We start from the raw sequence: 13,055 nt of genomic DNA, 5'->3' as shown, positions 1-13,055 counted from the left end.
TATTTCTTATCTATTACTTTTTGTATGCTTGAAGCAGGATGTTGTATTAGAGACATACCCTGGAATCTTCTTATAACCACTACTATCGCTATGTGGTTTCCCTTTGAAAGGGTTGTTTCTATGGAGCAAAACACTTCTAAACCGTCTCTCTTACAGGGAACAAAAAATATTTTTAAATTAAAATACAGTAATTCCTTCTTCGGAATGCATGCCCCCAGGACTAAGCAGCAAAACTTGTCAGTGAAGCTTATACTCAGTGGAAATTTTTCTTCCATTGATAGATGAATATGATAAATAACGTGATCCCAAATGCAAATATTAAATTATTATCACAAAATTAAACTTTTTCATGTTGTATTTTTCGATTTCATTTAATACAACATTAACTGTTTCAGTGGTCATACAAAGTCATTTGCAAGAGAAACCGAACATCGTGGTATATTTGTTGTTCTCGTTTCGAAGACTAGGGAAAATACCGCCTTTGGTATGTTTCCCCCTTTAGTAAGCCAAGGCTACAAGAAGTACTACACAGGGAAAGCTGAGTGGAAGACATTTGAATCAAAGTTAAAGACTACTGCAATGCTCAAAGATCCAGCATTCAAAGTGGTTGCTTTCTATTAGCTGTCTAGTGGATATTATGCTGGGTCATCGAGCATGGCTTACAGCTCTGATTTTCCATACAATCAGCTTAACTTGACCAAAATTTACAAAATACTTCAGATCTCAAAAGAAATTGTATGTGCAGAGAAAAATCAGGTCGAGAAAATTAATATTGCTTGAGTAGTCATAGCGACCCATGAATCTAGACTCGCAAGGTTAAGCTACTTTTGCTTTCTCATAATGTGTGAATTTTAGGTGTGGATACATCCTTGGAAACCCAGACCAGAGCGTGGGGAAGAGAGAGCGAAGAAAGCAAGCCCCTAACTTAATTTCATCTTACACCTTGCTTTCTGCACTCTCGCCGCCATGCTTTAAGCCCCAAGGATGTTGTTGATGTGCATGGGTTCTATTTGTAGTGTGGCTTGGTTGAGCGAGGTCGAGCTGAAGCTGACCTCCCTCTCTGTGAAGCTGCCTGTTGTTGAATCTGGAATGCCATTGGGTGAATCTTGAAGCCAAATAACCTGAGGAGGAGAGGGAGTTAGTTAGCGGTTATTTGGTATAAAGGCTTCAAACAGAATGCCAGAGAGTTGATAATTGATATTGGTAAGACGTGGTTGTCAACCTTCTGAGACTTTACTCAGGGTGTACAAAGTCTCCTGGATCAAATTGAATCAAACTGTACTAACCTAGGTAAAAAGTGGTTTGTTGGACTTTTGGGTCTAAGTATATTCAAGTTTAACCTTACTAGCCTTGGTACAAAGTGGTTCAGGCCTCTTGGGTCTACCTAGTATATTCAAGTTGAGCCATACTAACCTTGGTACAAATTGGTTTGCCGGCCTCTAGAGTCTATACTAAAGTTGAGCCATACTAACCTTGGTAAAAATTGGTTTGCCGGCCTCTAGAGTCTATACTAAAGTTGAGCCATACTAACCTTGGTACAAATTGGTTTGCCGGCCTCTAGAGTCTATACTAAAGTTGAGCCATTCTACCCTTGGTACAAATTGGTTTGCCGGCCTCTAGAGTCTATACTCAAGTTGAGCCATTCTACCCTTAGTACAAATTGGTTTGCCGGCCTCTAGAGTCTATAATCTATTTGAGCCATTCTAACCTTGGTACAAATTGGTTTGCCGGCCTCTAGAGTCTATACTCAAGTTGAGCCATACTAACCTTGGTACAAAGTGATTTGCTGGCCTCTTTGGTCTATACTCAGGGTGAACCATAAACAGCATGTGTGGGAAACCAGTGCCAAAATATGCACCATCTGTATGGTGATGACGTGATGACTTGGGTGTGTACGCATCCATACATTTTGGACAATATAGCTTTACCATAGCCTCACCAGGAACATCAGATAGACCTGTGTGAGAAAGAGAATAAAACATTTTTATGAGTAGAGGCCCATTTTTTCAAACTGGGATAACTTGAGTTCCATGTCAACTTGAGCTAATTTTCCATCAATTGTAATCAGTTTTACTCAGACAACTTGAATTCAAAACCTGGATAATACAAAAAGTGCAAAGTATATGCTAATTATAACTATTTTCGTTTCCTTGGCCAAATCTCATTAACTAAACTTAATCTTTCCTTTCATTTCCAAACATTATTTTCAATTGATTCTAATTTTTATTTTTATTGTCGATGGTCAGTGAGTTTCATCAGACAAATAATATGAAATATATCATATATCTATATCTTACAAACTACCCAACTCATTCACACAAAGGACACTAAATATCTATTTTTCTGTTAAAACTATTATATGCATTGGGTACTTTTTTTAAACCACTCATTCCTTATGACAATGGATGAATCATATAACATACCTATCGGAAGAACAGGCTGGTTTTCACAGTATACTCTACTACAGTGTCCAAAATCTCCGTTTTGATACTTTTCAAGCTGTTAAGACAAATAATTGAAACATTGTTGGGATTGAACATCATAATATTAGATTTGATAAGCAACTACAGGCCCGTACCCAAGATTTTTCTTGGGGGGGGGGGGGGGCGAAATGCGAAAAAGTGGACCTATTTTTTCCGGAAGTGTGGTGGGGGGAGGGGTGGAGAGAGTAAGTTCTCTGACCACCCCCGAAAAAGCAAAAAGGGATTTCTTTATGCCTTTGCAGTATCTCCATGGGATGTACATTGTCTGATTTGACTACATACCAGAGTGATCTAGCTTATGCTTTATAGTTTTGTCTACAAAAAGCATGTCTATTTAGAACCGAAAGTGGACCTTCGGCTGTTGTGGTGGGGGTGCGTTCGCACCCCCTGCACCTCCCTGGGTACGGGCCTTAACTAGCGCCAGCCGTAGGTAGTTACCATTTGTGCCAATCCTCTGTTTGTGAGGATATAGCGGGCATGTATAAGTCCATATAACATCTCGGCAGCTTGCTCAATCAAATCACTTTGGTTTGGGTTATCCTCTAGCTCATCATCTGTTAGATACAAACAGAAATAATACACTATAATCCAATCCGAAACCTGTTCTTCACAAATAGCAACATTTATTGGACACATTTATTTAAACCAAAAATTCTTTTCCAAATTAAGAAAAATTATTTTGTCTTCCACCTTCTACAATCCCTCTGGCAGCTTCTAAGGCAACTCTGAATCCTTGTTAGGAGATATGAAAATGGATATGACATCTGGATAGACATGACAACTACCGAGTTTGGTTGTGAAACAATGTTTCTTTCAAGAGATATGAATGTTTTTGCTTTTAATCACGTTTTTTTGCTTTAAGTGACATCATTGATGACGCCAAACATCATGTGACCATTTTGTTGGATCCCCCTTGACACCAACATTACACCCACCAAGTTTGGTGAAATATTAATAATTTGATTTCATTGCATAGAAATGCAGACAAGTAATTCCCCCTATGATTGATTTGTATGCCCAAATTCAGACACCAATGACTTATTTTCCAGCTGGCAAATTTTGCAATCAGTTGGAGCTTAGAGGCAGCCCTGCTTACCTGGTTCCATGTCCAGTATCATATCCAGAGCTTGACGGTAATGTGGGACTTGCTCATTTAGTCCTGTCAAGTTAAACTTGTCCTGAATATAGTCTTCGTCCACCTGTAAAATACGATTATGAAATTAATTTAAAGAAGACACTGCAAAGAAGTCACAGACATCATCAGGTCTGTAATAGTATTTGTAATAATCAAAATGTGAGTCTGTTACAGCCAAATTCGTTGTTGCATGACCTCGGCGAATCCAAAATCTCGTTTGGGAATAGCGCATAGTGAGACACAAGCTGCATTAATGCAGCATTAATTATTAATTAATTATAATTATCTGCAATAATTAGTTCTACGTTGAAGGGTGTCTGTAAGACGAGACTTGGCTATATCTATTGCTTTTTAGAGAAATTAGATAGGGAAATGTTTCTGAGCATCAAGCTTTGTTGTTTATATATACAGTAGCATTCATACAGTTAAATAAAAACAATGAATGTATGTATAACAATGTGTGTATAGATTGGAATAACCATGCTATGTAATAATTATCAGAACACCAACAAAATTGTCTCTATACCACATCCGTTGTACTGAATCAAAAACACTCCATAGTCTATACAATATCTAGAGTTATTTCAAATTCACCAACAACAATAGTGGAACAATGTCTGATTCTTAGTAACAATTCTTCTTTTTGAAATTGCAGAAAAAAATTCAGTTATGCTGTTTTTCTACTATAGCACCATATTGATTTAATACTATTTCGATTGAACTTCATTACATAGCGTACTTAGGGCGTTATTTTGATCAACAAAAACCGCAAGCGTGCAGGCAAACTCACTTTCAGCAAAATAGCATAAAGTTAGACCAGTTCTTTATATAAGTCAGCAACAAAAACAGAATGCTTCTGCGCCAACAACAAAAAAAATCCCCTTGTCAACGAAGCTATAACCAGATAACAAATACAAGAGATAACTGAAATGTTTACCTCGCAAAAGAATTCGTTTCCACGGAGTCCGCAAAACCAAGATATCCATGATACTTCCTCTGAACTACTCATGTCTGCAAATACGGCGAAAATCCACAGAAAATACTCTCAATAGACAGCTAAACAACCTGGAAAGCAACTACAATACATAAGAGGGTTGCCTGGAGTGAAAGGAAAAGACAAATTCGGATAATTCTTCAGGATATGTGTGTAGCAGCTGTCATATAAACAAAATGTATGTGCGCAAAGCCGGTCCAAACACGTTTTAAAAACGCGCTAGAAATACACTTGATATGACGAATATACTAAAATGAGGCATAGTGGGGTGAGCTTTGATGACATTAGAAACTACAGCTTGGTGGATAACGTGGAGGTTTTTGCGCATTTACAGGACAGAAGGGGATTTTTTACCTGTTTTTCCGTCAGATCAAGGTATTCTCAAAATTAGGATGTTCGCCTACGGTGCTATGCTCATGCGCCTAAATCATATCCGCTGAATCATTTCCGATGCAATTGTGTCGATATTACAAGATATCCGATTGGTCAATTTAAATGCCCGTTACCCAATCAGAGAAACTAAGACATAGATAATAAAACAATAGTTTTGTTTGGGTCGAGGGTTTCAAGATTATCCAATCAAAATTGCTGTTATATACATATTGTCTAGGACCGCGGGAAAAGCGAATGGTACAAGTTTCTGTCATTGTTTGACCTAAAATTCTCGAATATTTTTTAAATAAATAGTTCTCATAATTGTTTTAAAGTCTGCGACAGTGTCGGGATTTGGTGAGTTTATTTTTATGTTTTAACTGAGAGCTCTTTTATTTTCACTTCGACTGTCAAAATAGTATGATTTGTTGTAAATAGATGATAGTTGTTCTTCTTCTTGTAGAGCAATGGCGGAAAAACCAGAAGACCTGAACCTCCCTAACGCAGTGATTGTACGACTTGTTAAAGAAGCGGTAAGTCATTGTTATCTACCTACTGAACCTTTGCACTCCATGTACACACCAGCTAGAACTTAATGTAAAGTAGACAACGAAAAATTCAATTGCTCTAATACTGAGTAACACCTAATTCAAATACTTATTTACTTATGCACTAGTCAATTGAAACCCCCACCCCCATGGTCCCTGGGAAGGGTGGGGGGTTAAACTTTGACCCTGTACAAAACCGAAAAAAGCCCCCACCCCCTCGGGACAAAACAGCAGTTAAACGCCCCTACCCCTTGGGATGCAAATTATAGGCAACTACCCCACAACAAGTCATCTGAAATAAGCTTTTTTTATCTTTCAAAGCCAGTACACTTAAGCGAGTACATTTGTACCAATTACTATGAAGATAACAGTTTCAAAAAAATGATCGAAAAATAAATCATCTTCATCTGGCATTTTTTTTTAAATATTCGTTTTTGCACATGTCGCAGTGCAGCATTCCACATGCTGATAAATGGAATTGCTTGCTACAGAAGAAAAATAGTCTCAAGCCAGAAACTACAGTAACATGATATTTGTGACACTATTCACTTGTCCCAAACCCCCACGGTGGGGATAAGTATTAGAGTAAAAAACTGTCAATTCCCCCACCCACTTGGGACAGATTCTCGTGCAAATGTGCTCTAAACCCCCACCTTTACCCCACCCTTCCCTGGGACCATGGGGGTGGGGGTTTCAAATGGCTAGTGCATTATGTGTACTCCGATTTGTTGAACAACATGTTTCATATGTCAAATTTACTTTTGTGTTGCCCAAAGCTAGGATTGATTGATGTTATATCTATGTATACCTCTTCATAGCTGTCAACATAACTTGGACAGAAATCTTGTGAAATCGCGTGAAATACAGTTTACAGCTAGAAATCACTGACTATTAAACAAAATATTTCGACCAATTTATCAAAAATTCAATGGTTAAATTTGGGAGAAAACACTCATTTGTGAGAGGTGTTGTGAAGCCCTATTATCGGATACCTAGCCCTATTACCAGACACCCTAGCCCTAATAGCATCCTGGGAGATCATCAACATAATGGTGGATTCGTCGAGTGACTTTCATCACGATCGGTAAATCTTGGCCTTTTTACCGCTTCTTTTCGTCCTTGCGTATTCAAGTCAAAGAGAGGATTTCAATCGCCATTTTGGGGTTTGTGACAGAAAACTATTTCTATTCTTGCGAAACAATAAACACTCATAAAAAGCTTCGGAATACATGTTTTCTGAATGTTTTTCTTTGACTTGATGGGTCATTTTTCTGCATCTTTTCCTATTGTTTGAGATATTTACTTTTTTTTTTGAGTGTCTGATAATAGGGCACTGTCCAGTAATAGGTACCACTACGTTATGTGGGATAAACCCAAGAGATCCAATGCGGGTGAATACATAGAATTTTTAAACATTCTCACAAAAATTAGGCTTGTGATCAGGTTCAGAATCTTTTGACACCTGCCTAATGCGGGTGAGTTGACAGATATGCCTCTTGGATGTAATGTTCTACTGGCCCCTACCCAGGGGGGATTGCGCCCTCCCCCCCCCCCACAATTTTTTCAGCTTAAATAGAAATGACATTTGGAGACAAAACTATAAAGCAGGAGTGAATTAGATAAAAAAGGCTTTCTAGATCACTATGGTATGTCATTAATCCGATAATCAAATCCAGTAATCAAGATATACTGCATTGGCATAATAATCCCTTTTTGTTCTTTTCGGGGTGGTCAGATTTTAATCAGAAAACTAACCCCTACCATCTAGTCCAACAGCTACTATCATTTCTAATTTTTCATCTAAAGCATGTTAACTTTTAGTTACCTGATGGAGTCAGCATTTCAAAGGAAGCTCGCTCTGCTATTGGTAAAGCTGCAAGTGTGTTTGTTCTTTATGCGACCTCATGGTAAGATGTCATGTGGCATATTTATGTTATTTACCAGCTGGGAGGTCCGTATCGTGAAATACCATCCGAAGGCCGAGGTTTTCCAATTTTGTTTCCCTTACAAGCTTATGGTTGCACAAGGCGAGGTTCAACTTCTGACTTTCGTCGATGTTTGTGAAGATTTTGTTTGCTCATGATCATAAAATAAACTCCATTTTGTATTCCCACACAACGCTTTTAATCCTCCAGAAAGACAGAACCTCATGGTAAGGTATCAAATGGTATTGTACAATAGAATCTGCCAAGACCAAACTCTTAGAACCTAAATAGGACTCCCATTTACAGAGCTGATTTCCAAGTCCCTGATTACAATGTGTTTCGTGTGATTACAATGCATTGCATACAGTATAAGGGTAATGGGCAATGATCTCAGGTCCCAACTTGTCACGTTTAGTTTAAGCTTTTATTTTTTGTTGTGATAGATGTTTGCTTAGCTTTAAATACACATTTCTCAAGAACCATTAAATGAATGAGAAAATACAAGTCTTTCAGTAACCAGTTCCATCATGCACTACAAAGTGGGATTCTGAATAGTGATGCCATAAATTGTGCAAAATGTTATTATTTATAGTTTTATTGTGCAATACTGTTCAATTTACAGGAGAAATTGTTAGTTAATAATGATGTCGAGTTTTTTCTGCTAGTGCCTGAGTGCTCTCTTCTCCCTAGTGCAAATAATTTTGCCCTGTCCCACAAGCGCAAGACTTTGCAGGCCACAGATGTCATTAGCGCTTTAGAAGATATGGAATTTGAACAGTTTATTCCTCAACTCAAACAGGATCTGAATGGTAATTGTCATTACTTTGTAAAGGTTATCCTACTCTGGTTTTGAGTTCAAAAATTTGGAAAGAATTCGCAAGAGTGAGTTTTTCAAAAGCTGAAATTGTACAAGCTGTCTTTGGCGAATGCAATTTAAGCTTTTTATAAACTCCCAAGTGGAAATTATTTTCAAATTGAATGAGAAATCACATGATTTCCTTTTTTATAATATGCATAGCAAAACTGTATAGACCATACAGAGTCCATTTTAGAGTGTTCCACATTTGGTTCTTTGAGTTTTCTATGGTTTATTTGTTTGTAAGCCAATCAGCGTCTGGTATCTCCTCACTGAATAACCTTTTTTCTACACTCAATTATCTTTTTATTGCACTGAATAACCTTAAAATGTCACTGCTCTTAGCCATATAGAATCAAGTAATTTTTTGTATATTATAAGGGCAGTGATAGTATTATGTGAGGAGCCTTTAATTGAGTTGTAGCATGTGATAATGTGTGATTCTAAGCAAATTATTCATATGCATGCAAACCATATTTGGAAAAACAGGGAGAGCCAGTCACAACCAGGAATGTGAAAGTTATTTAGTTTGACTTTACCATGGTAGCAAGTAACAAATGGAAAACTAACTTAAATAGTTTTGAGGTTATAACTGACAATCTATTTGTCCAACAAGTAGATGTTTTAGAACATGTAATTTATTTCTGTTCTTATTTTGATTTGCAATTTCGTGAGCAATTTCGTGCAAATACTGTTTGTACAGCCTTTTTCCTTGTTTTTGGAGAAAACTACCAGAATAGAAAAAAATTCAACTTAACTGCCCTCTTCTCCCGATAAATAATGGCTGAAGGTTTATCTACTACTGTACATTGTTTCAACTCACTTATAGGTTTCTAATTATTCTTGATAAGAGGGTCTACAAAAAGGGTCATTCCAGCCATTCTCTATTAAATGTTTGTTTCTCTTTGTTTTATTTTTTCTGCATTCATTTTGTTATATTATTTGTTACGTTTTTTTAAATGGCAGGATATCCTTTTTAAATATTGGTTAATGAATGAATAAATGAGCTTTCATCAATGAAATAATGAACAAATTCTTAATTAGGAAAGTCGTTATGCACTATTCTGAAAAAGGCAAATCATTAAAAAAAATTCCAATGCATTTGATTTATTTTTTAGCATTTCAAAAGGAGCAGAAGGGAAAGAAAGAGGCTGCAGCAGAATCAAAACGCAAGAAGAAAGAAGTGGTTAATAACGAGGAAGCTGAACCAGATGCAAAGAAACAGAAAACAGATGATGAAAACAGTAACAAGAAAAATGATTCAGATGGATCAGATAAAGAAGATAACCAGACATAGTATATAACGTAAACAGCCACTGACAAAACTTCAAATAAGATGCTGTTTCCAGCTAGTGTACTTAGTACATCTGTATACTGTACATGATGTCAACATAAGGTACAATGAAAACCGAGCCTATTTTACATTTGGTCACATACTAAATCCCAACTAGACAAAGACAAAATATGGAACCGGTTTTTTTTTTTTTTTTGCATGCATTTGTTGTTTCTTTGACATGCATCCTTTCTTAGCTGAGGGTAAATAGGATCTAGTAGGTGCATCTGTTTTCAAATAACAAAATGCAAAAATTACAGGGCTGTAGCACGTAGGGCACACGCTCCCCAATATTAAAAAAAATATATAAGGAAATGGCCAGTAGGGGCGTTGCTTTGCCCCTAATGTTTTCTTTATGTCTCTGTATCGTCCCCCCAATATTTCAAAGCCTGCTAGAGCTCTGAATTAGCAAACCTTGCTAGTAAGTGTTTTGTCACTGAATTAGGAACATGTTTAGAAATGGCTGCCTTTCTGTTTTCTTTGGCTGTTGTCCATCGAAATAAAGCAAGATAAATTGGTACCCATTTCAATTTTTTTTATTTAATCAATTTTTATCAACTGGTGAGATGTCCTATAATATCTGGCAGGCCCATACCCAAGGGGGTTGCAGGGGGTGCGAATGCACCCCTCCAAACATAACGGCCGAAAGTCCATTTTCCGTTTTGCAATAGACATGCTAGTTGACTTGCATAAGCTAGATCACACTGGTATGTCATCAATCCGTCAGACTTTTTTGTAGCCAAATTCGACAATAAACGTCCCTTGGAGATACTGCAAAGGCATAAAAAAATTAAATGCATAAAAAAAGTTTGGTCAGATTTTTGTCAGAAAACTAACTCCCTCCCCCTATCCCCCCCCCCCCCCCAAGAAAAATCCTGGGTATGGGCCTGTCTGGGGATCTTGAGCCAATATCCTATGCATCGAAGCCCCACCCGCCTATTTCCTAAGCATAGCTTGCTACTTCAGAAGTTATTGAAACCCCCTTATATTGCTAAATTCTATAAAGGTACTATTATCACTGCAAACTAAAATATCTCAGTAAATGTCTGCAAGCATTTTATTGTAAGTGAGACCTTGATAGACGATTGAAGTTACTGTTGTAAGCAAAGGGTGGCTAGAGTGTACTTCCCCGACTCCATAGTCAAGCCCAAAGTAACATAGTTTCCCTTAATACTTGTTTATTTACACCTTTTGCTTTTCACTACCGAGAAATACGCAGTCGTTTTAGCCAGAATTGCAAACATTTTTGCCGATGTACTGCCATTTAAGCGAAAGTAAAACCATTTGAACTAAAAGAAAAAACATTAGCGAACTTTACATAATTGACTGCACACGATTGCATTTTCTTCACATTCATTTACACTAATTCGACAACCAGGAATGAAAAATCTATTTTCATTTGCGCGTTGATACATAATAGCACAATCAAAATGATCGAAGGGGGATTTTTGAGTGCTAGTATCATTTATTTTGCATGTGTATGTGCATCATTAGTGCACAAATAAACGATAAGTAAGTGAATAGTTATTTTAGGATATTGTTTGTCATAAAGGGCTTATTGTTTGTACGGAGGCGCTAACGCAAATGACTTTCACAAAATACTATTGTTTGCACTTGCTGTAATAAAAATGTTAATAAATATTTCGTTCCTGTATTGATTTTGCAAAAAATCTCGCCCCCCCCCCCCCCCCAGTAATTAATGACCGCTCCCTTATATAGCTAAGGGAAGTACATGCGGACTGTCGCCATTTGCGACCGATTCGTATGTCCTTAGAAATCCTTTACTGACGCGGGTGGGAAGCCTGTGGGAACATGCTGCGGGCTTGTTTTGTAGCCACAGCTGCTGCCAAAACCTCCTTTCTTTATTTGTAGAAGAAAAGCTGTCTTCAACACCATTGTTCTTGCACTTATATATAATTAGTATCCGGGAAAATAATAGTAGATTTTCAATCTCATCTAATGAAGTATGACAATACTATATTATACAGTATTATACAGTATTAGGTATTCTCTCCTCCAACAGTGAACTACCGTGAGAAGGACATAGAGTGTGAGTGCTAGGGCGCTGTGTAAATATTAGATGGAAAATAAAGAGGGCCTGACTGTTGCTCAAATCACTGTGCTTATTACTGTTCAATTTACCACCACTCTGATTATAAAAAAGATTTTTAAATCCTTCCTTAGCAATATAGACTGGTCATAGCAAAAAAAAAAAAAAAACCTTCTGTTGAGTTCTGTTGAAAAAATCCTGTAGTTTTTATTTTTTATTTTTTATTTTTTTGGGGGGGGGGTCCATATATACGCTAACAGAAAGCAGGGAGGGATTAACATGAAGCAACTGACCACTTATCGATTGGAACATTTCTATAATGGGTTAAAGTTTAGTTTATTGCTCTATTCTAACATTGCTACCTCAAAGTGAAAACTTGTCTATTTTATCTTTTCCTCTGGTTTCAATCTTTTCTATGTGATAAACGGGCACAACAAACTAGGACATCTTGTAGAAAATGGCCAACGCTTCACCGCTGCAATCCTTGGGGCGGTAACACTGAGTTCCGCTCTCCTTGTGGAGCCACATCCGTGTGATCCAAGAGCCACATATGTGCCCAATGGCACTCCCTGTGACGCGATAGCTGTCCGGACAGGAGATGTTCAGGCAGCTAAGGGTAGGTTTTGGGGTCGTCCACACTGACACGGATTCAAAAGTATCCGGATTCGTTTCGCCGTAAACGCATCACTTGATTCGCGTCCACACTATCGTTTTCGCATCGTGTTCGCCTGGATCCAGCCGTCCACACTAACAAGGATTCAAACGTTTGAAAACGCTGAAAGGTACAGGGTGACGTCATTTTATTGATATGCGTATGCTCAAAGCAGCGCACGCCTGCGATATGACGCCATCGTTTTCATTTTGATACGGATTCGACCGTCCACAATACGGACCAAATTGTACAGGTTCATTTTGATTCACTTTCGACAGCGTTTTTAAAAGTATGCGGATTCGCTGGATCCAGCGCGCGTGTTAGTGTTGACGGAAGGCCTAAATATTAAAAAGGATACGGATTCAAACGAATCCGTGTTAATGTGGACGGCCCCTTAGATGTTTCAAATTCAGGGGACCTGCCGGACCAGCAGGGCCTATGCAACACCATAACGATAGTAAGGAATCATATACTTACCAGTAAATCATATACTGTATGTGTTACCATTTTTAAGACAAGTTTGTTGCTGGTTGTTTTCTAGCACTGTTTGTTGTTGTCCAAGTGCCAAGTTGTTGTTGTACAGTAGTTGTAAACCACGGGCTGTATTTGGTGGTGGTTGTCCACTGGTGGTTGTTGTATGTCCACTGGTGGTTGTTGTATGTCCACTGGTGGTTGTTGTATGTCCACTGGTGGTTGTTGTATGTCCA

At 37.9% G+C, this 13,055-nt stretch overlaps 2 protein-coding genes across 3 annotated transcripts; one reads left to right on the top strand and one right to left on the bottom strand.

The window, feature by feature from the left end:
- Nucleotides 1–352: 352 nt before the first annotated feature.
- On the bottom strand, nt 353–5,057 carry LOC5508802 (casein kinase II subunit beta). Of its 2 annotated transcripts, none has more exons than XM_001629336.3 (7): nt 4,967–5,057; nt 4,556–4,683; nt 3,580–3,682; nt 2,922–3,037; nt 2,424–2,499; nt 1,768–1,957; nt 353–1,121 (listed from the first exon to the last, which is right to left on the bottom strand). In XM_001629336.3, the coding sequence occupies exons 2-7, from the start codon at nt 4,625–4,627 to the stop codon at nt 1,007–1,009; spliced, it is 672 nt and encodes a 223-aa protein (XP_001629386.1). In that variant the 5' UTR covers nt 4,628–4,683; nt 4,967–5,057; the 3' UTR covers nt 353–1,006. The 2 variants fall into 2 exon arrangements, with proteins under 2 accessions (XP_001629386.1, XP_032233528.1); XM_032377637.2 differs by having other exon boundaries at nt 4,556–4,629.
- A 141-nt stretch (nt 5,058–5,198) lies between these two features.
- On the top strand, nt 5,199–10,166 carry LOC5508812 (DNA polymerase epsilon subunit 3). Its single transcript, XM_001629320.3, has 5 exons — nt 5,199–5,341; nt 5,448–5,517; nt 7,354–7,439; nt 8,148–8,266; nt 9,432–10,166. The coding sequence occupies exons 2-5, from the start codon at nt 5,452–5,454 to the stop codon at nt 9,608–9,610; spliced, it is 450 nt and encodes a 149-aa protein (XP_001629370.2). The 5' UTR covers nt 5,199–5,341; nt 5,448–5,451; the 3' UTR covers nt 9,611–10,166.
- Nucleotides 10,167–13,055: the final 2,889 nt, after the last annotated feature.

This window comes from Nematostella vectensis, chromosome 8, assembly GCF_932526225.1.
Source record: "Nematostella vectensis chromosome 8, jaNemVect1.1, whole genome shotgun sequence".
Taxonomy (NCBI): domain Eukaryota; kingdom Metazoa; phylum Cnidaria; class Anthozoa; order Actiniaria; family Edwardsiidae; genus Nematostella; species Nematostella vectensis.
Note: the sequence above shows the minus strand (reverse complement) of the source record. Positions and strands in the feature narration are given on the sequence as shown.